At 36.3% G+C, this 26,307-nt stretch overlaps 1 protein-coding gene across 1 annotated transcript in view; it reads left to right on the plus strand.

Moving 5' to 3' along the window:
• The window catches only part of Lrba (LPS responsive beige-like anchor protein), a 443,207-nt gene that overhangs the window by 87,925 nt on the left and 328,975 nt on the right, over nucleotides 1–26,307 (plus strand). The window contains 10 exon segments of the mRNA XM_042701880.1: nucleotides 679–802; nucleotides 1,188–1,380; nucleotides 13,283–14,332; nucleotides 15,586–15,764; nucleotides 17,226–17,379; nucleotides 17,793–17,973; nucleotides 20,052–20,179; nucleotides 20,609–20,716; nucleotides 22,765–22,924; nucleotides 23,434–23,875. Of these exon segments, the coding sequence (XP_042557814.1) occupies nucleotides 679–802; nucleotides 1,188–1,380; nucleotides 13,283–14,332; nucleotides 15,586–15,764; nucleotides 17,226–17,379; nucleotides 17,793–17,973; nucleotides 20,052–20,179; nucleotides 20,609–20,716; nucleotides 22,765–22,924; nucleotides 23,434–23,875 (2,719 nt within the window).

Genomic DNA, 26,307 nt, shown 5'->3' on the forward strand with positions numbered 1-26,307 from the left:
AATTTTTTTTATTGTGAAAATACTGAACAGAGGGGTTACAATTACATGGGCAAGATAATGAGTACATTTCTTATCAAGCATTGTAGCCTCTTCCTTTGTTTCCCCTTCCCATCCCTTCCCAGCCTCCTCCTATCCCCCCCCCCCCCAATCCTCCCCTCCCTTGAGGTTTTTTTTTTTTTTAAAGGGTTTTTTTGTTTTTGGTGTTGGTATTAAGGTTTGATTTCAGGGCTGTGAAGGAGCTCTTCCTTTTGTGTTATGCCCTGACAGTGTTATTTGTTTTTAAGAATAACTTTACTATTTTTGCAGATAGTAGTTTTATCTTCAGTTAATTCATTTATGATTTAAAGTTGTTTCATTTTAACCTTTTAAAATTTAGCTCTGATACTAGAGTTGTGTCTTAGGGGCAGAGTGTTTGTGTAAAAGGTACGGATATTTAATCTCCAACTGTGCCAAAAAAATGCCTTTCATGTTTCAAATCATGGAATAAAATCCTTTCCCTTATAAATGCTGTCATGTTAATGAGTACATTGTCTATCATAATTTTCTTTTCATTACAGAAGAGGATATTTTCAGTAGACATTTATATAGAGAAAATTAAAGAAATTATAATATATTGATTTTCCAGCATGAATTTTTTGTTGTGTTTTAGTTTTTACTTATTCATGAATTGTCTTACAGAGATACTAAAAGTAATTGCGACCCTACTTCGAAATTCTCCCCAGTGCCCAGAGAGCATGGAGGTTCGCCGAGCTTTTCTTTCTGACATGATTAAACTTTTTAATAACAGTAGAGAAAACAGGAGGTAAGCTAGATCAGAAATAATCTATTTGCAATATTTATAGTTCATTCTTTTGTATGAACCCAGTTTGTCTTAGAAAAATTGCTTTAAAAATAGCATGGAATTATTTTTCCATTTTTTTTGTCACTAATGGTATTCAAATAATGTACCATAAACTAAATGAAGAGTGTTAAGTATTACATTGACTATTTTCAATTTTTAATTTTGTGAGACAGTATAACTCAGAAAGCACTGCAGGCTGGCCTCTATACTTGAATTCTTCTTTTCTCCTCCCAATTCTTGGATCATAGATATATGCTTCCAAACCCAGCTCAAGACCTTTATACTTTAGAATTTTTATGGTGATTTTTATGTTTTCAGTAATTCAGTACTCCCTTATTATTTTTAGGAGCTTGCTACAGTGTTCTGTGTGGCAAGAGTGGATGCTTTCCCTCTGCTATTTTAATCCAAAGAATTCAGATGAACAAAAGATAACAGAAATGGTATATGCCATATTCCGAATCCTGCTTTACCATGCAGTCAAATACGAGTGGGGTGGCTGGCGTGTGTGGGTGGACACCTTATCAATAACACATTCAAAGGTAAGTTTCATTATCAAAGCGTATTTTTAATATTTTATATATGTGTGATTTTAAAATTTACCTAGATAATATACTGAAAATTTAGAATAAGTGTTGTTATTCTTTGAAAATGCAACCAAATGAAAACAAAAGACAAAAAGAATTTTGCCAGTTTATTCAGAATCAAAATAATGTTCAAGTGTCAATTTTATGTGTGTTTTGCTTAGTAATGTCTGTAGAAGAGCCAGGAATTTATATTTTCAAGCTAATGTGCTCACAGTTCTTTGAATTTGCACGATTAGGCACTTTGGACACCAGGTGGCACACTGTATTCAGATATGAGAGGATGTTTTAGCAGCGTTAGATGAGTAAAAAGAAAAACTCTGACTGATGCATGTATGCTGGTAATGTTCTTGTCAGTTAAAAAAAATTAGATTTTAAGTCGGATGATCTTAGGAGAGGAACACAGGGGCTCAAATGCCTTTGTGCCTCCCATCATATAAAATAATACTTGTCAAAATGAACCCCAAGAAATGGAAATAAGAAAAAAATTGTTGGTTTTTTCAATCTACTAGTGATTTTTTCCTTTAACTTAAATTACTATTAGGTATTTATATGTATATTAAGGATTTCTTTCATCGAAATATTCTGTACATAAATACAAAAGGCATGAAAAACAAAGTGTCTAACAGTGTCTATAAAATTGAATTCCCTACCGGGTACCAGGTAGCTGATGCCTGTAATCCTAGCTACTCAGGAGGCTGAGATCTGAGGATCACAGTTCAAAGCCAGCCCAGGCATGAAAGCCTGTGAGACTCTAAACCGGAAGTGGTGCTATGGCTCAAGTGGTAGAGCACTCTCCTAGAGCTGAAGAGAGCAAGGACACCGCCCAAGCCCAGAGTTCAAGCCCCTACGACCAGCCCCAAAAAAAAAAAAATTGAATTCCCTTTCCCAAATGCTTTGTCTCCTTCTCCACTAATCTTGCTTTAATACTGTATTTCTATGTCTTTTCTTTTTTTCCTCCTCCTCCTTCTCCTTCTTCTTCTTTTTTTTTTTTTGTCGGTCATGGGGCTTGAACTCTGGGCCTGAACGCTTCAGCTCAAGGCTAGCACTCTGCCACTTGAGCCACAGCGCCACTTCTGGTTTTCTGGTAGTTTATTGGAGATAAGAGTTTCACAGACTTTCCTGCCTGGGCTGGCTTTGAACTGCGATCCTCAGATGTCAGCCTCCTGAGTAGCTAGGATTACAGGTGTGAGCCTTGGGCTCCCACATTCTAGGTCTTTTCTATAGTGCTGTTTGTTTTTGAGACAGGATCTCACTGTATAGCCTAGGTACGCTTGATTTTGCCATTCTTCCATCTCAGCCTTTCAAATGGTGGGATTAAAGGTAATACACCATCATGCTCAGCTTTTTCTAAACTACATGGATATACATTTTTTTTTTTTTTTGTGGTACTGGGAATTGAACCCAAGATGTTGACGGCAAGTACTCTATTATTGAACTATACTCTCACCCTTCAGTAATTATTATTTTAATATTTAAATTTAAATGCTATCATAGTTAACATATTTATGGCAAGTTCCTTTTTTAAAATTATTGTTGGCAGTTTTTTTCCATGAGCTGAGCCAATTGTCACATTCTTTGTTCTTGTGAGATGGTTCATAGATAATTGTATTTTTGTTTGTTTCTTAGTGCTGGGGATTGAATCTTGTCAAGCACTCTTACCATTTAGCAACACAATACCTCAGTCTGAAAGTCTATAGTTTACGGTAAATTCTTGGCTGGATGTGGTAGTTCATGCTTGTAATCCTTAACTACTGGAAAGGCTGAAACAGGAGGATTGAGATTGAAGCTAGTCTAGGAAACATGAGACCCTCAACTGCTAAAACAAAAAGCAAACCAAATAATAGAAATGAAGTAATATCACTGGGTGTGGTGACACATGCCTGTAATCCCAGCATTTGAAGGGAGAGGGTCAAGACTTCAAGGCTTACCTGAGCTACATAGTAAGATCCTGTCTCAAAACAACCACAAGAACAACTATAGCAACAACAAAAATAAGCCCTTATAACTTTAAAATGAGAACAACTCTAGGTTTACAGGAAATCATTTGTCTAATGTTCATAAAATTCTCAACTTTTTATCTTCACAATATTTATAATACAGTAAAGTATAGTATAGAATAATATATAAAGTATTAAATATACTATACAATTATTGTACTCTTTGAAAAGCGTCATGGAAAGCTGATGGTATAGCTGCAGTAGAGCCTCTGCCGAGCAAGCTGGAGGGCCTGAGTTCAAACTTTAAATGAACAGCAACAAAAGTCATAGTAACAAAAGAAAATGTCATGGGGAAAGTCCAATCTATGACCCCTTAATATTTTATTTTTTAATTATAAAACAACCTTTTTGGTATTTATGAGAGCAAATATCTGGTCCAGAGACTGCTGAAAGAAATAATATGTACTAGTTTGTATCATTCTTATTGAAGCAGTATTTTTTCAGTACCAAAGAAAATCGTTTATGTTCTGTGGGTGTGTGTACAGAGCTTTGTTTATTTTAAATTTTTCTTTATTCCAGTGACTTGTGGTTTTAAACAGATCTTAAAATTATTATAAAGAACATAGTTCCTCTAAGGATTGGTCTCTTGTGTTGACTTTTAGGCAGGCACAGATTTTGACTAAGCTTTATAGTTTTATTTAGGATTACATTTATGAAGTATAATATCTGTTGGCTGAAATAATTTTGGAGTATTTTTTATCATAATAAAACTAGCTTGAGTGTTAGAGTATGACTTCAGTCCCTAGGAGAACTTCATCCCTCCCCTCACCAGTCCTTAAGTGTTTTAAGTTGGCCCTTGTAGTTTTCTTTTTGTGCGTGTGTGATGGTCCTGGGGCTTGAACAAGAGCTTGGACACTGTCCTTTGAGCTTTTTGCATTCAAGGCTAACCAAGTCTTTACCACTTGAGCCACAGCTCCACTTCTGGACTTTTGGTGGTTAATTAGAAATAAAGAGTCTCATGGACTTTCCTGGCTGGGTTGGCTTCGAACCGTGAGCCTCAGATCTCAGCCTCCTGAGTAGCTAGGATTACAGGCATGAGCTACTGGTACCTGGTCCTAGTTGTTTTTTTTAAATTTAAAATTTTCAAACATGTAAAAAACTAAAGTTGAATTTCTTAATGTGGATTTTCCTGTGGTTAAAAGGTAAAAGGCATTTCTTTTTTTCTTTTCCTTCTTTTTTTTTTTATTATTGCAGATACGATATAAAGATTAAATCCAGGGATTTATTTAGCATGCTACCCTCACACTTTCTTAGGAGCTAAACCACAGTCCATGGGCATGGTATTCTTAAGTGTTATTGCTTTATGTGTTGTAAGGTGAACTATCAGGGAAGCCACATTTTGGAAGATGGAATATTGGAGTCTTTATTATACATTTAGCGGCCTGCAGTCCCTAAATACACTTAACATGGCTAGGAAACAGGCCAGAGAGGAAAGAAAGAACAAAAACACTACCAACAAACCAATTCAGCTTCGGTGGAAAGCTGAATTGGGATGCCACGAAGACCAGCCAGCAGACAGGACACAGGACATGATCATGGAGAAACACATGGCATGGCCTAATGGGGCCTGTGCTGGTCCAGGCCTAAATAGGATCAGCTCAGGGGGCGGTTCCACAGGAAATTCTCAGTCCCAGGCACTGGACTGACAGGTTCAGTCACCCATCAGCCAAGTGCCCTTCCCTGCCTCCAGAGATCCTGGCATGCCCTTCACCTGGGAGCCAGGGGCATTTCATTTCCCTGGCATGAAGACAAGATGAAAAGGCATTTCATTATCCTGAAGTTTGGAAAAGTGATTTATTTGGATATTGCCTTGTTGGAATTTCTTTTTGTTCTTAACATTTTTAAAAAATTGTTATTATAAAGGTAATGTACAGAAGGGTTGCAGTTACAAAAGTCAATTTGTAACTGCAATTTTGTAACTGCAGTTACAAAAGTCAATCTCTCCCAGTTTTTCCCTCCCATTCCCACTCATAAGTTGTATAGCTCATTTTTAACATAGTATCTAGGGAATACCAATGCTACATTTGTTCACTCTTGTCCCTCTATTTCTGTGTCCTCCCTTAACCTCCCCCAAACAGATAAATAATAGAATAAGAAAGGAAAAAATTTAACAATGAAGAAGAAACCTCTTGTTTCCATTTCCTCAAGTTCATTTCCATAAATGTTATTTTATATGATCAGAAGAACATAGGTATTGTGCCTTTGTGTTCCTTTCCTAAGAATATCCTTATTGTGTTAGAAGTTTAAATCTTGCTTCTGTTTTTAAAAGAAATTGGGCAATGTGCACTTGTAGGCCTTTCACATGAATATTGAATAAAGTTATAGAAGAGTTAAAGTGACTTGGTTCAGTAGGTAATTGATAGCATGTTAAAAAAATCCTGCTTGAATTATTGAGATCAAATTTTCTCTCTTTAAGATTGTTCATTCTAAAGCATTTTAAGCATTGTCATGCATATTAAATCCAAGTGATGCTTATTTTTTTCCTTTTTCTTTCCAGTCATTTTGAATCTCGGTTTCACAAATTTATAACTGTTCTTGATAAGGAATTGGGGTATAAAGAACTACTGTTGCAGAATTGGATAGCATTTGCAGAGTTACATCAGGATACATGCAGCTGCTATAAAAAGCCAAAGAAACTCAATTGCAATTTTATTGTCCAGTTTGATAGATTTCCTGCCACCTTTGTAGCAGGGAAGCTGTTTGTCACTGAAAGCTGCTCCTCCAACAGCTGGACTAGATTTTATAAGCAGTAATAGGCTAATCTAGTATAACTGTGCTGTATTGGTTTCTTTGGTCTCAGGGTTTCAAATATGTACATAGTAGTAACTGCAATTTTGTTGTATTGTTTGTTATCTAGGTTTCGTTCCTTTGATCTGTCTTTTAAAGTTCTCAAGATAGACAGTACATTATTGTTAAATAATACCTTTTCACTTTGTATTCCAAAATGTTTTTAGCCTTTTAATTACAATTTGAATTAAAAGCTGGGTGAAGTAGTGCAGCCTGTCATCTCAAGTAGGCAGGAGGCTGAGATCAGGAAGATTGAGCTTCCAGGTCAGCCTGGGTGAAAAAGTTCTCAGGACCCTATATCAACAGAAAGATCTGGACATGGGTGTGTACTTGTCATCCCAGCTATAGCAGGAAGTAGAAGTGGAAGGATTGTGGTCCACCTTGGCCCAGGCAAAACCAAGACTCTGTCTCAGAAATAACTGGAGCAAAAAGGCCTGGAGGTAGGGCTGGAAATGTAGCGCATATATATATATGAGCCTGCATCTGTCTCAACACCTATCTTCCAAAAATATTGCCATTTAAGCTATTCTAAATTGTAAAAATCGTTCAGAAACTTTCTTTTTCTTACAAAAGCTAAAATTTTAGATGCTGTAATTTTTCTAGGCTCATTTTGACATAAGTAGAAGGATATATGATAAAGAAGTTAATAATACTTGAATTGAAGTATGATACCAGGTACTGATGGCACCTGTAATCCTAGCTATTCAGGAGGCTAAGATCTGAGGATCATGGTTCAGAGCCAGCCTGGGCAGGAAAATCTGTGAGACTCTTATCTCCAATTAACCATCAGAAAAACTTCAAGTGGAGCTGTGGCTCAAAGTGGTAGAGAGCTATCCTTGAGAAAAAAAGAAAAAAGAAAAAGTTCAGGGACAATACCTTGGCCCTGAGTTAAAGCCCCATGGCCAACATCAACAACAACAAATTGTAATGAGATTTCCCTGAAAATAGTATAATTATCTTAGATTATTTAAAATATCTCAGATTTTTACCTATTGTTCTGAATCTGATGAAATGGCTTAAATGTGCTTTCCAGTTAGTTTCTAGAGGAAGAAAATTAGCCAAAAGCATGTAGAGATCAATTTTAAAATTCTAATGAAATTTAAGTAGTTACTTAAAAGCATTAAAAAAAAGTCAGATCTGAATTGGTATACATTACTGTGTGTCTTTATGGGGCCTATATGATAAGATTAAAACCTACCTATTTTATAAGATTCAAAATTCCCATATTTCATAGGTTGTTAACCATCTTGTATTTAATGTCTAAAGTATCTTTGGCTTTAAATATTTTTAAATCAAATAGTACTTTTTATTTTAAAGAAATTTAAAACTAACAAGTCTTTATAGCAGGAAATTGGAATCCAATATGAATGCATACATATAAAAACTAAAATATCCCCCATCCAAGCACCCATATATAATTGAATATTAACATTTTGGGGCAAGACCTTTAGTCTTCTGTGCATAAATATATACATATAATTATTTTATTTAAAAATTTGATTGTATTTATGCTGTTTTGCAATGTAGTTTACCTAATGTTATTATTCTTACATGAATTTTAATGCCTGCATATTATTTGGCTTATATAATTTATTATGAAGAAGTAAAGTTAAGAAGAGAGGCTTAAAGGTGACATCTGAAAGTGATCAGACTATTTATAATTCAAGGAGGGTTATTGTGTAATCAAGTTTACTTTTTCTTTTGGCATTCTTTAAAATCGGTGAAAGTGTTAGTTTAAAATCTTTTTTTTTTTTTTGTTGGTCGTGGGGCTTGAACTCTGGGCCTGGGCGCTGTCCCTCAGCTCTTCAGCTCAAGGCAAGCGCTCTACCACTTGAGCTACAGCGCCACTTCCGGTTTTCTGGTGGTTTATTGGAGATAGGAGTCTCATGGTCTCGCCTGCCCGGGCTGGCTTTGAACCGCGATCCTCAGATCTCAGCCTCCTGAGTAGCTAGGATTACAGGCGTGAGCCACCAGCGCCATAATATATTACATGTACATTATGCTTTAACTTTCAGTTTTTGTTGAGCAGTGATAACCAGTTTCTATATTTTTATTTCTACTTTGTGGGATATATTCCTTTTAAGTGTATTTTCCAGAAGTCTACACATTTTAAAGATTGTAGTAGATATTGCTAAATTACGCTCTTAAAAGTTTGTAGTAGTTGGGCATGGTGGCTTCTACTTATAATCCTAGCTACTCCGGAGGCTGAGAGCTGAGGATTGCAGTTCAAAGCCATCCCAAGCAAGAAAGTCTGCGAGTCTCTTATCTCCAATTAACCACTCAGAAAACTGGGAGTGTCACTGTGGCTTAAGTGGTAGAGCGCTAGCCTTGAGCTGAAGAGCTGAGGGACAGTGCCCTGGCCCAGAGACCAAGCCCCATAACTGACCAAAAAAAAAAAGTTTGTAGTAGTTTTATGTGTTATTTAGATTGTTCTTAAGAAAATAAAATTGGGGGCTGGGAAGGTGGCTCAGTGTAGAGCGCTTGCCTTGCATGCATGAGGCCCTGAGTTCGATTCCTCAGCACCACATAAGCAAAAAGAAAAAAGCCGGAAGTGGCGCTGTGGCTCAAGTGGTAGAGTGCTAGCCTTGAGCTGAAGAGCTGAGGGACAGTTCCCAGGCCCAGAGTTCAGGCCCCACGACCGGAAAAAAAAAAAAAAAAAGAATTTTGTGGAACTAGTGAACAGTTACTGACTATATAGGAATTGTACTTTAAGGAAATTTAAGTTTAGAGTTTGTCTTTTTCCTTTAAATAAATTCTACAATGTTTCATATATTTATAGAGGTTTTTGCGATACTTATAGAATTTTTTTAAGGGAGATTAAGAAAATACTAAGTAGTTGGAAGTTTTTTAATTCACATAGGGCTCATAAGGAAGTTTTGTTTAAAATTTGTTTTAAGATAGAAGAAAGTCTGTTTTTATATTTGCTGTGGTTTCTTACTAAAAAGATGAACTTCAGTGGCTATGAGTGCTTCCCTAGGAAGCATGAGGTCCTTAGATTGAGGTCCTGAGTTCAAACTCCAGAGCCACCAAAAAAAAGAAAAGTGAACTTCAAATAAAATGGCACCTTTGGTGCTATAGGAGAGAGACAAAAAAAATCTTTCCTTCTTAAAAAAAAAAAACCTCTTCTTCATCTTTTATTTTAGGTTCATTGTCTGAGTTCTTGGAAATCAGATTGATAAGTATTAGGAAGGCAAATGTGTGCCAATTTGTTTAATATAACTTCTTTAAACTCTTCATAAGGACATGAAGACCCAAAGAAAGAAACTTAACCTGTTTATAATACTTGGAGAGTTGAAAGTTGTTAAACGTATGTGATAAAATGAAGTGACATGAGCTGCAAGTAGTGAACTGGGGAACCCGGAAGACCTGTTCACCCGGATTCCCCTGGTGTCCCAGCTCTCATTCATTCTTCAGGAATGAAGGGTGGGGAAGGCCAGAGGTCCTTCCTGAACACACCATTTCTCATGTTTTTCAGCTTAAAATATGTCATTAGGCAACTCCATATATTAGGACATTTTGTTCTGATGGAAAACTGTTTAATATCAAAGTAAAGTTAATAGTTGTGGGATGAAGATGTAGCTCAGTAGTAGAGTATTGGCTTAGCATGTATCGTGAGCAAGGTTCCTGGGTTTAACCCAGCACTGTCTCCCTCTCCCCTCCAAATAAGAGTGTCTGTTCCTAATTGAAATTGGTAGGAAATACAGTACAGTAGAAAAACGCACAAAGGAGGTCATTAGACGTCCCACAGAAAACTATGTATAAAATGTTAGATGTATACAAAGATGCACAACCTATTTACTGTAAAAGAAACTGAAATGAAACTATCCTGAACTAGATGACCAAGAAACATTAGGTGAAAAAGCTAAAGAATGTGAGGTATTGTGGATTTGTATGAGTAAAGTAAACTGGAAACCATAAAACAATACTCTGGGAGGATACATGACAAATCATTAGACGATTGATTGTCTACTTTTTAAAAAAAATCAGGGTTTTTATAGGTGAGATTCATTGGAAGAGGGATATTTTTATGCCTTGAAATGTATTTGATCCATGTGAATATACCTGTTGCATTTTAAAAATTTCATTACATGATTGAAGGTATAGAGTTTATTATGTATATTACTTGATTTCCTTATAGTTTTGTTTCCTTTTGACATTGAACTTATAAAAATGTTATTCCCATAATTCATTTCCTTCAGTAGTTTGCTTCTGATATTATAGGCTTTAACTTTTAGTTTTGTATCTGGAGTATCTAGGATGGTAACACAGATACTTTGTATAAAATACATTCTTAACATTTTAAAAGGGTTAAATTTGTAAACATTTTAAAGATATGAATTAGGGAGACAATATTTATTTCTCCTTTATCTTCTACTTAGTAAATTTGGGTGCCAATTAATTTGAAAGTAATGGCAAAAGATATGTTGTAATTATTACCTCATAAGTATCTTTAGTGGTTTATAGAAGTTCTTTCCAAACATTACAAACAGCTTATAGATTAACTATCAAATGATTGTGAAGATTAATGACTAGTCTTTTAGCTGGGTAATTTAGAACAATATCTGGTAATTAATTAGGAATAATCAGTTTTAAAATCACAAATACCTTAAGGAAAACAGCATCAAAATGGATAACAGCAGTGGTAATTATATCATTGCTTCTTAAGTTTCAGACGCTTGAATATATTAAAGGGAAATTTAAAAACTAGTGAAATCTAGAAATTTAGAAGTATTTCATGCTTTAAAGGGAAATGCTTTCCAAGCTGTAGTTATATGATCTATAAATCGAATACTTGGAAGTCTCAAAAATGTTTTATTCCTTCAGAATAAAACAAAAAGACATGAGATTCAAGAAACAGGACATGTCGCATAGAAGACAGAGGAGGGGACCCTCCGGCATCAGAATGAAGAGCATTTTGAGATGGCTGCTCTGTAGCAAGATGTAGATGGTGGTCTAGCCAGACTGGAGCACTTTGAGTCAGAAACAGACATGGGGCAAATATGAAATGCTAGCAGGTTTTAGAATTTGGTTTTTAAAGTCTGAGGGCAGATTTCCTACATGAAATGGGCCATAGTGTTCTGGGTAACTTGGCTTCTGTTTCCATGTGCTGAATTCTTTCTCTCCCTTGTCTTACTGTTTGAATCTCTGCTGCCTGAGAATTCTCACTCTGCCCCTCAAAAAATGCTGTTCTGACTTCTGGAGGTAGAGATTAACCTTGGCGAGCAGGATAGTGAGTTTATTCTGAGGGCAGTTAGTGTGTAGTTTGGGAGGAACTCACAGGGAACTATGAGATTGGTTTTATATATATATATATATATATATATATATATTAACATGAGTAGTATGTACATGGGATTGAAAAAAATACAGTTCTTTAATCTGCATGTAGGTTATATATACTTATTTGTATTGGTATATTATATGAAATTGACAAAAGCCCTTCTCTTGAAGAAGATCAAAACCTATTAAAACTAATCTCACTCTTTAATAGTGGTAGAAACAAATGGTTTATTTTAAAACTTTAAGTTTATTAATATGTAACTTGCCTTTCTTAGGTAATGATACATAGTCTATCAATGAAGAAATGATCTACATAAAGTCAGCCGTTCGTATAGTAGGTTAAAAGGCTTAAAAAAAATTTTTTTTTGGCCCATTGTAGGGCTTGAAATCAAGGCGGGGGTGCTGACCTGAGCCTCTTTGTGCTCAAGGCTAGCGCTCTACCACTTCAGCCACAGCACCACTTCCAGATTTTGAGTGGTTAATTAGAGATGAGTCTCATGGGGACTCTTCTTTGGGTGGCTTCGAGCTGTGATCCTTGGATCTTAGCCTCCTGAGTAGCTAGGATTACAGGCATGAGCCACTGGTGCCTGGCTCAATAGTATATTTATATTTATATTTTCTTCATATGTTATATTTTTTCTGTTGTGTGTTTGGGGAGTTTGGGAGTAGTGAAATTCCCTTTGAAACAGATGGAAATCATATAATGATGGATTTAAGGTCATCTTTGGGAGAGTATCAGTATTTTTCCACTTAATATTGGAATATGAGAATATTCACACTATTAATTATATAGTAGTCAGGTAAAAAAGCAAAGTGGTAGAATGATGGATTAATTGAAACTTTCAGATGATTAGTGAGCAATTCAGACTTGAGGGTTATAGTTGACCTTTGAGGAAGATTTGGATTTTTTTTCATGAGTAAAATAACTTTATGTAGCTTAGTAAGATAAAGGTTTTATAATTGATAAATATATTGAAAATTGCTATAATAATGTGCATAATTGATTGATAGGTGTTTTTTTTCCGTCTGTCCCGAGGGCAAATCATAGGCAAGTAAATTTACATTGCACTTGAAGCAATGCACTATCTAGTGTGTAATGCTTTTCCAAGTGATAAATATTTAGATCCTGGTTCAAGTTGTAGAGACTAGTATAATAGTGGATTCCTTTCCTATATACCTTTGCAAATAGGCTAACTATGTCTGTTTGGGATTTCATGCTATGACATCTATGATCATTAAAATTACTTGACTACAATAAGGAAAATTAAGCTTTATTTCTTGTCCCCTCCCTCCTTCCCTCCCTCCCTCCCTCCCTCCCTCCCTCCCTCCCTCCCTCCCTCCCTTCCCCTTCTCTTCCCTCCCCTCCCCTCTCCCCTCTCCTCTTCTCTCCCCTCCCTTCCCCTCCCCTCTCCCCTCCCCTCTCTTCTCCCCTTCCTCTCTCCCTCCCTCCCTCCCTCCCTCCCTCCCTCCCTCTCTCTCTCTCTCTCTCTCTCTCTTTCTTTCTCTCTTTCTTTCCCTCCCTCCCTCCTTCCCTCCCTCCCTCCTTCCCTCCCTCCCTCCCTTCCTTTGTTTCTGCCTCTCCTTCTTTATTTCCTTCTTTCTTGCCTGGGCTGGCTTTGAACCGCAATCCTCAGATCTTATTCTCCTGAGTAGCTAGGAATACAGGGGTGAGCCACTGGCTCCTGGCTTATTTCATTATTTATTGAATGTTTATTTGAAAAATTATTGAAACCACTTAAATTATACATTTTATTTACTGTGTTCATTTTTTATGTTGTACATTTTTCATCTAGGTCACTTTTGAAATACACAAAGAAAACCTTGCAACTATATTTAGGGAACAACAAGGAAAAGTTGATGAAGATATAGGGCTGTGTTCTTCAAGTCCAGTTCAGGCAGTCACTGGCCCTAGTAGAGATATTGATGTTTCAGTGGCATCCAAGTCATCAGATAAGAAAGATTCACCTGTCCCTCCTCATTTCACCAGAAATAGTGATGGAAACTTAAGTATTGAGAAGGCAAGTTCAGCAGAATTTGTGTCCAACATTGAACTGCAAGCGCATGATACATGTAATGAAGAAAGGAAAACTGAGCAGGACAATCAGGAGTTACTGGATGAAGTCACTTTGGAAGAGATACCAACAAATGATGCAAGTGACTTAGAAGCATCTTCTGGGGCAGCTGAACCAGTGACTGCTTTCTCTGATTCTTCGAAAACACCTGGCAAGGATTCAGTAACCATCAGTGAAGTAACTACTTCTGTAAGTTCTCCTTCAGAAGAAGATGCTTCGGAGATGCCAGAATTACTGGAAAGGTCTGTGGAAGAAGACGATGATGACTACGTGGAACTGAAGGTGGAAGGCAGCCCTGCTGAGGAAACCAGTCTGCCCACAGAGATCCAAGATCATAGTTCTACTTTAGCTGCTTCTGAAGCCAGTGAAACATTGGAAATGGTTAGTAATGACCACAAATTAATAACCAAAGAGGAAGCACCTGTAACTGAAAAGCAAACTGATACCGAAACTGGAAATTCTAAAGATTCTGGATTCTTGACCATGACGGCATCAGGGTCTTTAGCTACCTCACCAGAAACTACTGTTTCCCAAACAACTGTACAGTCAGACACTGATCAGGTGCTAGAGGAAGGGAAGGAAGCAACTAACTTGGCTGGAGACACCAAATCAATTATTGATAGTTCTAGTCAGGTTTTTGAGGCTGCTGCTACTTCTGAGCAAAAGATTGCCAAGTTGGATGTTTCCAGTGTTGCTTCAGATACTGAGAAACTGGAACTAAAGGCCAGTACAAATACAGAAGCACCTCAGCCTCATCGACATGTGCATGAGGTAAGTATATGCATTGTCTTATTGAGGTGTATTTGCATGAGTTAAAATAGAACAAAGATATTATTTTGGGTTTGGTTGACATCCTATTAATCATTATATAAGTCTAATGAATGTAAAGATAATATTCCAAATGGTTGCTGGTATTTGGCAATTAGTGTGGATTTATTTTCTTATGGTAGTGATCGAACCAGAGCCTTAGACATGCAATGCAAGTCCTCTGCCCCTAAGCTACATCCCCAGTCCCAGAGTGAGTTTATTAAATAGCAACTTTATTATAATTCTTAACACAGCAGTACCAAATGTTAACCATTTTAAACTTTAGGAGTGGTGCAATACTGATTTATAAAGAAAATATTAGAAATACTTGCATTTCATTGTTTGACAAACCCATTTATGCCACATTAATAGGAGAACATCTATGCCAGTGTATACTTTTTGTTGGCCAAGTTTGTGATTTAACTTGTACCATGAGTTTGAGAGAGAAGATTCAGTATATGATCTAGAGGTGCAACTTTCTCTTCTGTCAGTATCGCAGAGAGATATACGAGATGGTGGTTGGTTTCACATTTTCATTTTCTCCTTTCCCTTTTTTAAAAATTTTTATTTTTTGGTTAATTTATTTGTTCTATGTTGTTCTTTCTTTTAGTATTTTCTTTTCTTTCTTTCTTTTTTTTTGGTTGGTCATGGACCTTGGGCGCATGGGCCTGTACGCTGTTCCTGAACTCTTCAGCTCAAAGATAGCACTCTATCACTTGAGCCACAGTGCTACTTCTGGTTTTCTTAGTGCTTTATTGGAGATAAGAGTCTCACGAACTTTCCTACCCGGGCTGGCTTTGAACCGAGATCCTCAGGTCTCAGCCTCCTGAGTAGCTAGGATTACAGTTGTGAGCCATTGGCACCTGGCTAGTTTATTCTTTATTCTAGCCAATTAATAATGCACCTACTACTTGAATTATAAATATTACCTTTCTTTAAGCTAAGATGAAAAAAATAAGACCTTCTGATTTCTTTATGAGAGCTACATAGTGGCAGTACTTAACATGGTTGCATGCTAATTACAGTTGCATTGTGATAAACATTTTTGATAACTGTGCTGTTTCTACTAAAATATTAATGTTATTATTCATTGATGATTTTTCTCTAGTTTGGTTCTGTAGTGTCTATTAGGTGAATTTCACAGAATCTACTAAATTGTTTAATGCCTTTCTTTGAAGGTGAACTTACTTTATTACTTAAAAAATTTCCTGTATTAGATGTCAAAGCAACAAGAGCAGCCAGGACAAGGAACAGCACCCCATGCGGTTGATGGACAAAGAAGGGATTCCAGATCAGCTGTGTTTCGTATTCCTGAGTTCAAGTGGTCTCACATGCATCAGCGTCTGCTCACTGATCTCTTATTCTCCATAGAAACAGATATACAGATGTGGAGAAGGTTTGTCCATATATTTCTTAAAGAGGAAGTATATAGATCTAAGTTTCTGTTTTCAAAGACTTAGATTTAGGCAATTATTTTGTAAGTTAACTACAGACATTGATTTGAAAAAAAAAAAACTATTCTACAGAAGGGTTTCATTGAGATCACACTTATTCTCCTTTATATGAATGGAATCCCTGTCAAGATTACAAAACATGAAAATTTGAAATTTTTCTTTTAAAGAATCTGTTGATAACCTTCTTAGTATATTTTATTCCATGGATTATTCCAGAAGGTAAGTATGTCAAATGAGGTGGTTACTTGAAGTACTAGAAATAGACATTTAAGTATAACTTTCTTTTTTTTTTTTTTGGGTCCAGTCGTGGGGCCTGGGCTCTGTCCCTCAGCTCTTCAGCTCAAGGCTAGCGTCCTACCACTTGAGCCATAGCACCGCTTCTGGCTTTTTTTTTTTTTTCTTTCTGCTTATGTGGTGCTGAGGAATTGAACCCAGGGCCTCATGCATGCAAGGCAAGCGCTCTACCACTGAGCCACCTTCCCAGCCCTAAGTATAACTTTTTTTATGCCATTAACATTAGAAATATTTTAGACTTTAGATTGTGTTATGTTGTTAGATTTAGAATTTCATAAATGCCTGATGCATATATTTGTATTTGACTCCTAAAATCTTTCAAAATCATTTTAGGCCATTATTAAGGAAGTAGTAATAGATCAATTGTACCTTTAGCACCATTTATCTCTTAATTTTTTCCACATGACTTTTCAGTGAGGATAATTGACTCAAATTTTCTCCCTCCCCATTTGGTGGCACTTGGGTTTGAACTAAGCTTTGTACTTGCTAGGCAGATACTTCAACCCTTTAGCTATGCTTCCAGCCCTTTTTGATCTGGTTAGGGTCTTGTTCCCCACACCCTCTGCCCCCAGGTGGCCTGGGCACTGATATCCATTATGCCTTTGCCATAGCTGGGATAATAGGTAGCCTTTTCTACTGAGGTGGAATCTCACAAACTTGTTTTGTTAGGTTAGCCTAGAACCATGATCTTTCCTATCTTAGTCTCCCATGTAGCTGGGTGACAGGTGCATGCCAGCTGTTGGTTAAGATGGAGATCTCATGAACTTTACTGTCCAGGCTAGCCTCAAACCATAGTCCTCCTGATCTCTATCTCATGAGTAGCTAGGATTACATGTGTGAGCCACCTGCACCCAGCTTCAAGTTTTTAAATGAGATATAAGATGAATAGTGTTTATGTTTCAGCTCTGAAGGGGAACATGGATAGTAACTGCTGACATACAGTGGTCTACTTCTTCTGAAGAAATGCATCTCCAAAATACCCAGTACATCATTATCTTTCCTCAGTTGTGAAGACGAAGCAACAGCACCTTCTTATCCTCCCCTCAAGTAGGCAAATTGTAATTTCCTTTCATTAGCTTTCTCAGTAAACATCATTTATCTTTGGACAGCCATTCAACAAAGACAGTTATGGACTTCGTGAATAGCAGTGATAATGTCATCTTTGTACACAACACAATTCATCTCATCTCTCAAGTGATGGACAATATGGTCATGGCTTGTGGGGGTATACTGCCATTGCTTTCAGCTGCTACATCGGCTACAGTAAGGACTTAACTACTATATACAATTGGTGTGAACTCAAGAGTACTATGTATTCTTATTGATTAAAACTTGAATGTGGTCGTTTCTGTGCATCACAACCACTATAATTCAAAATCAACAAAATCTCTTGCAGTTACCTGAAGGGATTTTAGAATTTATTTCAGGAATGAAAAGGCTAGAAAGAATACTGTTTTCTTAGGGATGAGTCAGCTAGTGAAAAATATGATTGACAATGTTTTCCTGAATGTTCCCATTGTCTTTGTATTTTAGATGAAATAAGTAAATGACTCTATTGTGTTAAATTTCTGTTAACCTGACTTTCTGTAAAATTTAGAAATTTGGGGGATATATCTGGTAAAATTAGATTTTCATCACAAAGGAGATATATAAATGTCAAACTTTATTTCTTACAGCATGAGCTGGAGAATATTGAACCTACTCAAGGCCTTTCAATAGAAGCCTCTGTGACATTTTTGCAGAGGCTAATTAGCCTTGTGGATGTACTTATATTTGCAAGTTCTCTTGGCTTTACTGAAATTGAAGCTGAAAAAAATATGTCTTCTGGAGGGATTTTACGACAGTGTCTCCGGCTGGGTGAGCTATTAAAAACTATTAGGAATTTAACATTTTTTCAGACATCCATACATTAAGATGAAACTAGACTTTTCTCCTTTCAGGAGCAGGTCTATATACTAGTCAAGTTGCCATATATCTATTCTTCAGTGGGCTATGCTTAGTAGTGGTTAACAGGTTGGGTAATAGGGAAGATGTAATTTGAAGAATCTGCTAAGGAAAGGTGATGATGGCCAACATTTCCTTCTTCCCTTCCAGCTTGTTTTTGCTCTAAAATAGTACTGTTAAAGCTTTTGCGAATCACTAGATGATCTTTTTAAAATGTGCATTAGATTATAGGAGCCTAGGGTGAGGCCTAAACTTGTCCAGGTTCTGTGTGATACTGGTTTCTCTTAACAACATACATTGAGTAAAAAGGTTCAAAACTGACATTGCAATTTAGTCTTTATTCAAGTAAGCTATGGCAGTTTCTTGAAGTACTTAATAAAGTCATCAATTCTCTGTTACCTAGGAGCAGTTCTTCCTTAGGTAAAAGTAGAAGTATTCAAAATAGTTTTTTAGTGTCAACTTCCTCAGGAGAAGCAAAAACATTTTTGCTTTGCACAAGATTTCCTCCTGTATCTAGTTGTAAGTACTGAGAGAGTTTGTTAAATGACTTACTTATAAAATGAAGAGAGATGGTGGAAGACATGGAAGTAAACCCTTAGAAATCACAACTGCTGTATAAAGACAGATCAGACAAAAGGCATCTATGAAGATGTCACATCGTCAGACCTAAAAATGAACTGTTATTTCCATACTTACCAAGAGTATATGTTACATCACTAGTAAATATGCATGCTATACTTTTTGTATAATTGCTATTTTTATTCAGGATGCCAGTTAAAATATTTTTAGAGTTTGGATGCTCTAAAAGAACTTAGTAATATAATTTATATAAAGTTACTTTAAAGATTGTCTGTTTTTGCTGGTGAGGTGCTCTTGAAATCAGTCTTGTGCTTTCTAGTCAAACAAAAAATTTCTCCATTCAAAGCTACTGTTTAGTCCCTAATTTACTCTTCCACCCTTCTTCATTTTAAGACCTTGAATGCTATGAATTTATTTGAGAATTGAAAATTATGTAGCATCAAGCAACTAATAATTGTTTTAAATCAAAATTAATTTCTAAATCTTAAGTGCCTGATTGGAAAACTTCAGAGAGAAAATTTTGGACAGCATATGTATCAAATTCTGCTTTCTGTTTCCTACATTCTAATTCTTTTAGTGTAAACCAGTGAATACTAGAACTGGTAAAGATTCCTGTTAATGCTATATTGTCTTCTAATATAACTTAAGAAAGCCCTGGGAGCTGAGAGTTCATTGCTCCCACTTGTAATACTAGCTACTCAGAAAGCTGAGATCTGAACTTCCAGATTTGAAGGCAGCCAGAGCAAACAAATCTGAGTGACTTTTATCCCTGATTACCAGCAGAAAACTAGAAGTGAAGATATAGCTCAAGTGGTAGACTAATGCTGTGAGCAAGAAAGCTATGCAAGAGTGCAAGGCACTTAGTTCAAATCTCCAAACTGGCAAAAACAAAAAGGAACTTAACAGTTTAATTATTTTCATTTAATGAGGGCAATGGATTATCATCCTAAACTAGTTTGTAGAAGTGTGAATTACCTGCCCCCTGTACTCTTCCCCCCACTTTTTTTTGTTTGTATGTGTTTTTTTTTCCTTATTGGTTTCATAATGAAAGATTGATCTACTTATGACACTTCTGTGGAGCAGCAGTATACTCTTATTTTCCTCAACTGGGCTGGGAATGCAGCTCACTGGGAGTGCATTTGCCTAGTGTGTTCATGGTTTTGAGATCTAGCCCCTTGTACTGTCCTACCTTATACTGCCTCCCTCCCCCAAATGGTTCCATTTTCTTTGGGTCATGAGCTATACAGCTCTCTGTTCTTACAGGTATCAAATGGGGAAAACGAGACAACAAACACTAGGTGATGGTTTACAATGAAATCTTACGTGCATTTGATTGTGTAGATGACATATTCACTCTGTAAACTTAACTGTATTTTTTTCTTTCCTGATTTTTTCCTTTAAATAAATTACAGTTTGTGCAGTGGCCGTAAGGAATTGCTTAGAGTGTCAACAGCATTCACAGCTGAAAGCTAGGGGAGACTCAGCAAAAGGCCCGAAAACAATACACTGCCTGGTTCCCCTGGGGAAATTAGCAGCAAAAGTAAGCATACAGAATCATTAATTAAAAAACAAAACACTAGAAACATTCTCATCTTTCCCAATTAAGATCTTAAATTATTTTGTTCATTTCACTGTGAAGTTAAATAAGTCTGACAGAGATCCTAAAGTAGTTATTTTAGTTTGTGAGCAGAACAGTCAAATGTTTGTGTTTAAATATACAGTAAAGATTTGCTTATACTTAATCTTGTCTGCTTTTCCAAATGTTTACTTTTCTTGATTCTTTGATACCTTTTCCTTCAAATATGTCAATGCTTCTAACAAAACTCTCTCTACACTTCTCCATCCCCTTAGAAGAAAAATATATGGAAAAAGATGGAAAAAGGATGTTAAAACATTCTTTTTTTCCCCCATTGGGATACTGTGTATATTTCTTAATCTCTGTAGTACATATTTTTTATTTTTATTTTAGAGTCCAGTGGACATTGTGACTGGTGGTATATCTCCAGTAAGAGATCTTGACAGGCTCTTGCAAGACATGGATATTAATCGGCTTAGAGCAGTCGTTTTCCGAGATATAGTAAGTTCAATTACTTCTTACCAGTACTCTCTTATATGATGGATTTTTTTTTCATATGCCAAGAATACTGGGAGTGAGGGTTGTTTATGATCTAAAGTAGTCCTATAAAGATGGTCCTAGAAACCACTTCTGAGCATGATTTTTGGACTCTCAGATACTGGACAAGATTATTTGTGTAAGTGAAACTCATATGAGAGTGATGTTACTAATAGGAAGAATGCAGTATTACATGGTGAGCAGTGTTGGTCTTCACATGAACTCAGCAAGTCCAGCAACTCCTTGAATTGTGCACTTTCATTATTCTCATCTATTTTATAGATGAGGAATCTGGGGCTCAGAGAGCTTAGGTAACTTGATCATAATGATGTTGCTGTGAATGATAGAGTCAGGATTCTCACCCAGCAGTCTTAACTCTGATATACATGCTCTGTGTGGGTAGTGTATTCCTTATCTGAACATTTAATATTTTCCTTGCAAAGGTATATTAATGTAGCAATATATCTTAATTATGAAGTGTTCCTCTCAATTTAGTGTTTTTTGTTTTTATAGATGAAAATTAATTTTCTAGCTGATTTTGATATAGAATATGACCGATTTTCACATAGAAATTTTAACATGTATAGGAAAAAGAAAGATTAAAATAAAATTTTTTTGTAATTTCACTCTAGGGAGTTTTACTGTTAGTAAATACTATGGAACACTTTTTGCACATTTAGTGTCTGGCACAGGCTCAGCCAACTTTTTTTTATTCTAAGTTTAGTATTACTTGAGTAGTCTTTACTTTTTAGAATTTGGCAGGGTAATTTTTTTGTTAAAAATCATTTAGTTTAAGTCTATTTTAAAAAGTTATTGGAACAGTGATGTGTATGTTGCACTCTTGGAGGCATAGTTAGACAAAGAGTTCACTGGTATATACACAGAGATAATCTATAGATCAGGATGGTCTCTGCTAGAAGTCAGTTTAGTTTGTCCTTTTCCTTGGTGGCAGACAGTATATTTCTTTCTTACTTTCTTTTTTTGACAGTATATATATTTTTTCTTTTTTTTTCTTTTTTTTTGTTGGTCATGGGGCTTGAACTCTGGGCTTAGGTGCTCAGCTCTTCAGTTCAAGGCTAGCATTCTACCACTTGAGCCACAGCACCATTGGTTTTCTGGTGGGTAATTGGAGATAGAAGTCTCACGAACTCTCCTGCCCAGGCTGGCTTTGAACTGCTATCTTTCGATCTCAGCCTCCTGAGTAGCTAGGATGATAGGCTTGAGCCACCGGCACTCCGCTAAGACAGTATATTTCAATCCTAGACATGTAATTGTTTGTGCTTTCTGTTCTGTTTCTGATAGCCTTCTATTTCCTCCTGAATATTTGTAACATATTTTAGTCTCATTTATACTGTGATGTTTTATGTATTTAAATTTTGTGGTTGTGAATAAAAACAATCAGTTATACTCATTTAGTTGCAGTTACTATTGAGTAATGTTATAAAGTATGCTACAGCAAATTGGTTTGGATTCAGTTACTCATTTACTGAAGTTCATTTGTGTTTTCTTTTTCTCTGTTTTGTAAGTATAATGGCTCTTGTTTAAAGGCAATTTATCAGGGATGGTAGGGGGAAAACAATGGAGGGGGTAACAATGTTCAAGAGGAAGTGTACTCATTACCTCACCCATGTAACTGTAACCCTCTGTATAGTAGCTTTACAATAAAATAAAATTAAAAAAAAAATAAAGGCAATTTATCAGTCATGCTAATCTTTGTTTAGACAAATTTGTTTGTAAATTAACTTACTATAAATAATAATCTGTTAGTTTCTCTGTACATTGAAAGATTTATGAACATATTTTACATTTAGAAATTAAGCTTACTGTGGTGGTGCATGCCTGTAATTGTAGCATTCTGAGATGTCAACACTGAGGTAGAAAGATTGTGAGGTCTAGGCCAGCCTGGGCCACATAGTGAGATCCTGTCTCAAAAAAACAAAGTTAAGATGTGAAATAAAATTAAATGTGTTGTTTAATAATGACATGAACAACTTCTTCAATTTCTTTCCTAGGAGGATAGCAAACAAGCTCAATTCTTAGCTTTGGCTGTTGTATACTTTATCTCTGTTCTTATGGTCTCAAAGTATAGAGACATTTTGGAACCCCAGCATGAGAGGCAGAGCCAGTCATTTAAGGAAACTAGTAGTGAAAATGGGAGTGCATCCTTCCCTGGTAAGTTTACATATTTTATTTCATGGTACCCAAAGTTCAAGTAAAACTTTACTGAGAGAAAATACTGATTCTGGAACTTAAATTCAATTATGTATGAAGATAATATATTTAGTTTTATGTGTTGAACTTAGATGTCTTTTAACATATGTAGGGAAGGCAGTTAGCTAAAGCAGGATTTTTTTTGGGGGGAGGGTAGATAAGTGTAGATAGAAAAATATCAGGACTAAGGACTGAACTAACTGTAAGTTCCTCTCGTCCAATAATTTAGGTGGGAGAAGAAGATATTTCATTATGCTATTTCTTTTGATTTTAGATGAATTCACTTAATGTAGTATGTATATTATAAAAGTTTTCATATATTATGAAATGTCATTAGTTTTTACTTTTGACTATATGCTATATATTTCCATTTAAAGTATAGGAGGGCTATTAAGACCAAATATACCTTTTTATTATTAGTTGTGAATATTTTAATTTGCTCTTTTTTCCCCCCCCCGTTTCTGGGTAAGATGTAGAAAACATACCAGCAGCATTCAGCCCTTTAACTCTTTCGTCAGTGGAAGAATCAGTAGAAAGCACCTCATCTACTCGAAGGAGGGACTCTGGTCTTGGGGAGGAAACTGCTTCTGGCTTGGGCAGCCATGTGTCTGTGTCTTCACCAGCAGTCCCACTGGGCGTCAGTGCAGGACCAGATGCCATCAGTGAGGTGCTCTGTACTCTTTCCTTGGAAGTCAATAAGTCTCAGGAAACCAAAAATGATGGAGGAGATGAGTTGAATAACAAGGCAGTTCCAGTTTCAAAAAATGTCAACGTGAAGGACATTCTTCGAAGCTTGGTTAACATACCAGCAGATGGAGTCACAGTGGATCCTGCCCTTCTACCACCAGCCTGCCTTGGTGCCCTTGGTGATTTGTCTGCTGAACAACCTGTGCAGTTCAGATCTTTTGACAGGTACTACATGTAGTTTTTTGTTTTACTATAATTATATTTGCAAATCAGAAAAGATAAATAGGAATTCAGATTGACTTGGCATTTTTTTATACCTTCAACATTAAAATGCTTTCTTGATTCATATTTTAAATATATTTTTTGGTTTGTACATTACAGATTTTTATTTTCATACTAGTAAGGTTGTTTTCAAAAATGACTTTAATTGGGTATGGTGGCTCAAGCCTGTAATCTTAGCGATTTGGGAGGTGGAGATTGGAGAATTAATAGTTTGAGGCCAGCTTAGCCAAAAACCTCAGGGGACTCCATCTTGACCAATGGCTGGGCACAGTTGTGCGTACCTGGCATTCCCCTGACCCAGGGAAGCACAAATAGGATGGAGATCAAGGCTAGCCTGGGCATAAAGTAAGATGCTGTCTCAAAAAATAACCACAAAAGGTGGTAGTGTGTCTGCAGAGCAAGTTCAAGGCCCTGAGTTTAATCCCCATTGATGACCCTTGCCAAAAAAAAAAAAAGAAAAAAAAGAAAAAAGAATATTGTATTGATAAATTTTATGTAAAATACCTTTTATTTGTTTTTTTTTTTGTTTGTTTGTTTTTTTTGGGTCTGGTCGTGGGGCCTGAACTCTGGGCCTGGGCGCTGTTCCTCAGCTCTTCAGCTCAAGGCTAGCGCTCTACCACTTGAGCCACAGCGCCACTTCTGGCTTTTTTCTTTTTTTTGCTTATGTGGTGCTGAGGAATTGAACCCAGGGCCTCAAGCATGCAAGGCAAGCGCTCTACCACTGAGCCACCTTCCCAGCCCTATTTGTTTATTTTGGTTACAAGTTAGAAATTACCTATACTTACACTCCCTTGCTACCAGTACCATGTCAATCTTTGTAAAAAAAATTTGGAACCAGGTGATGTTGGCTCACACCTGTAATCCTAGCTACTCAGGTGTCTGAGATCTGAGAATTGTGGTTTGAAGACACCTCTGGCAGGAAGGTCTGTGAGACTCTTTATTTCCAACTAATCACCAGAAAATTGGAAGTGGAGCTGTGGCTCAAAGTGATAGAGTGCTAGCCTTGAGCAAAAGAGCTCAGGGACAGCACCCAGGCCCTGAGTTCAAGCCCCACAAGTGACCCCCCCCAAAAAAAAAAAAAGGTGAATCTGGAGTCTAGTGACTCAGGAATTCAACAAAATATTCAGAATCTTATCAGCTGAAAAAGCTGACTGTAGATTCTTGGACTTTCTTGATCCTGCTTCCTTAAGAAACCTTTTGAAAATTTGCGTGATCATTTTCTTTATGTTTTATAAAAAATATGGTGGTACTCACTAAAATACACAATTAAAATATATGCTTTTTATTGTGTATCCATATATTGAAATAAGGATGGAAAAGAAAAATGTATTAACAATAATTGGTATACTACTACTTTTTTTTTTTGGCCAGTACTGGGGCTTGAATTCAGGACCTGCTCACTGTCCCTGAGTGTCTTTTGCTCAAGGCTAGCACTACTACTTGATCCATAGTGCCACTTCTGGCCTTCTCTGTTTATGTGGTACTAAGGAATCAAACCCAGGGCTTCCTGCATGCTAGGCTAGCACTCTACCAATAAGCCACACTCCCAGACCTTTTAATCTTCAGATACTTTCTGATTTTAGTAACTGTTTCAGTTCTTTATAGTAAAAGAATCAAGGGCAAAATTATGGATTGCATTTAGTTACTCTATTTCTTTATTGTTTTTTAGTCTAGAAGAGTAATTCCTCAGTCTTCCCTTGAATTTAGTAATTTTGACAGTTTCAATGAAGGTAGCCCAGGCAGTTTTAGAAAATCTCCGTTTTAGATATTCCTAATATAGCTTCATTATTAGATTTGGATTAATTCATATTGGCGGTGTCATAGAGATGACACTGAATATTCTTGTTATATCCTATCAAGTGGCTTTATGGTTTCATTGCTTATGAAACTCACAGTGATTCCTAATTAAAATATTATTTTTCTAGTTTTTTTTGTAATGAGAAGATATTCCTTGTAAAGAAATACGACAAAACTCCATCATCCTCATCACGATCTCAGGTCATTCATTTTACAGTCATATAGCTTCCTATTTCATTCAGTGGCTTTTAATCTATCATCATTAATATTTTTATTATTTCTGTTTTTATTCAAATTGTTGATGTTCTGATTTGGCCAATGGTATTGCCATGTAGTTGACCTGTTTTTGACACATTTCAATAATTTAGCCTTTTCTTTGTGAGTCTGTTTCATTGTTTTTTACATCATTGTTGGATTATACAGTGATATGCTTTTTAGTTATTTTAGTCTTTTCCCTGTTTGAGATTTTTTTTTCCTATCTTCTCTCTCCTCCCATACCCTTCTGTTTCTTTCATATTTAGACTTGAGTGATCCTCTCCTTAAGATACTTCATTTTATATACATGTAAATATTTCTAA

Source organism: Dipodomys spectabilis, unplaced genomic scaffold, assembly GCF_019054845.1.
Source record: "Dipodomys spectabilis isolate Male_0828 unplaced genomic scaffold, ASM1905484v1 ptg000297l, whole genome shotgun sequence".
Taxonomy (NCBI): Eukaryota; Metazoa; Chordata; class Mammalia; order Rodentia; family Heteromyidae; genus Dipodomys; species Dipodomys spectabilis.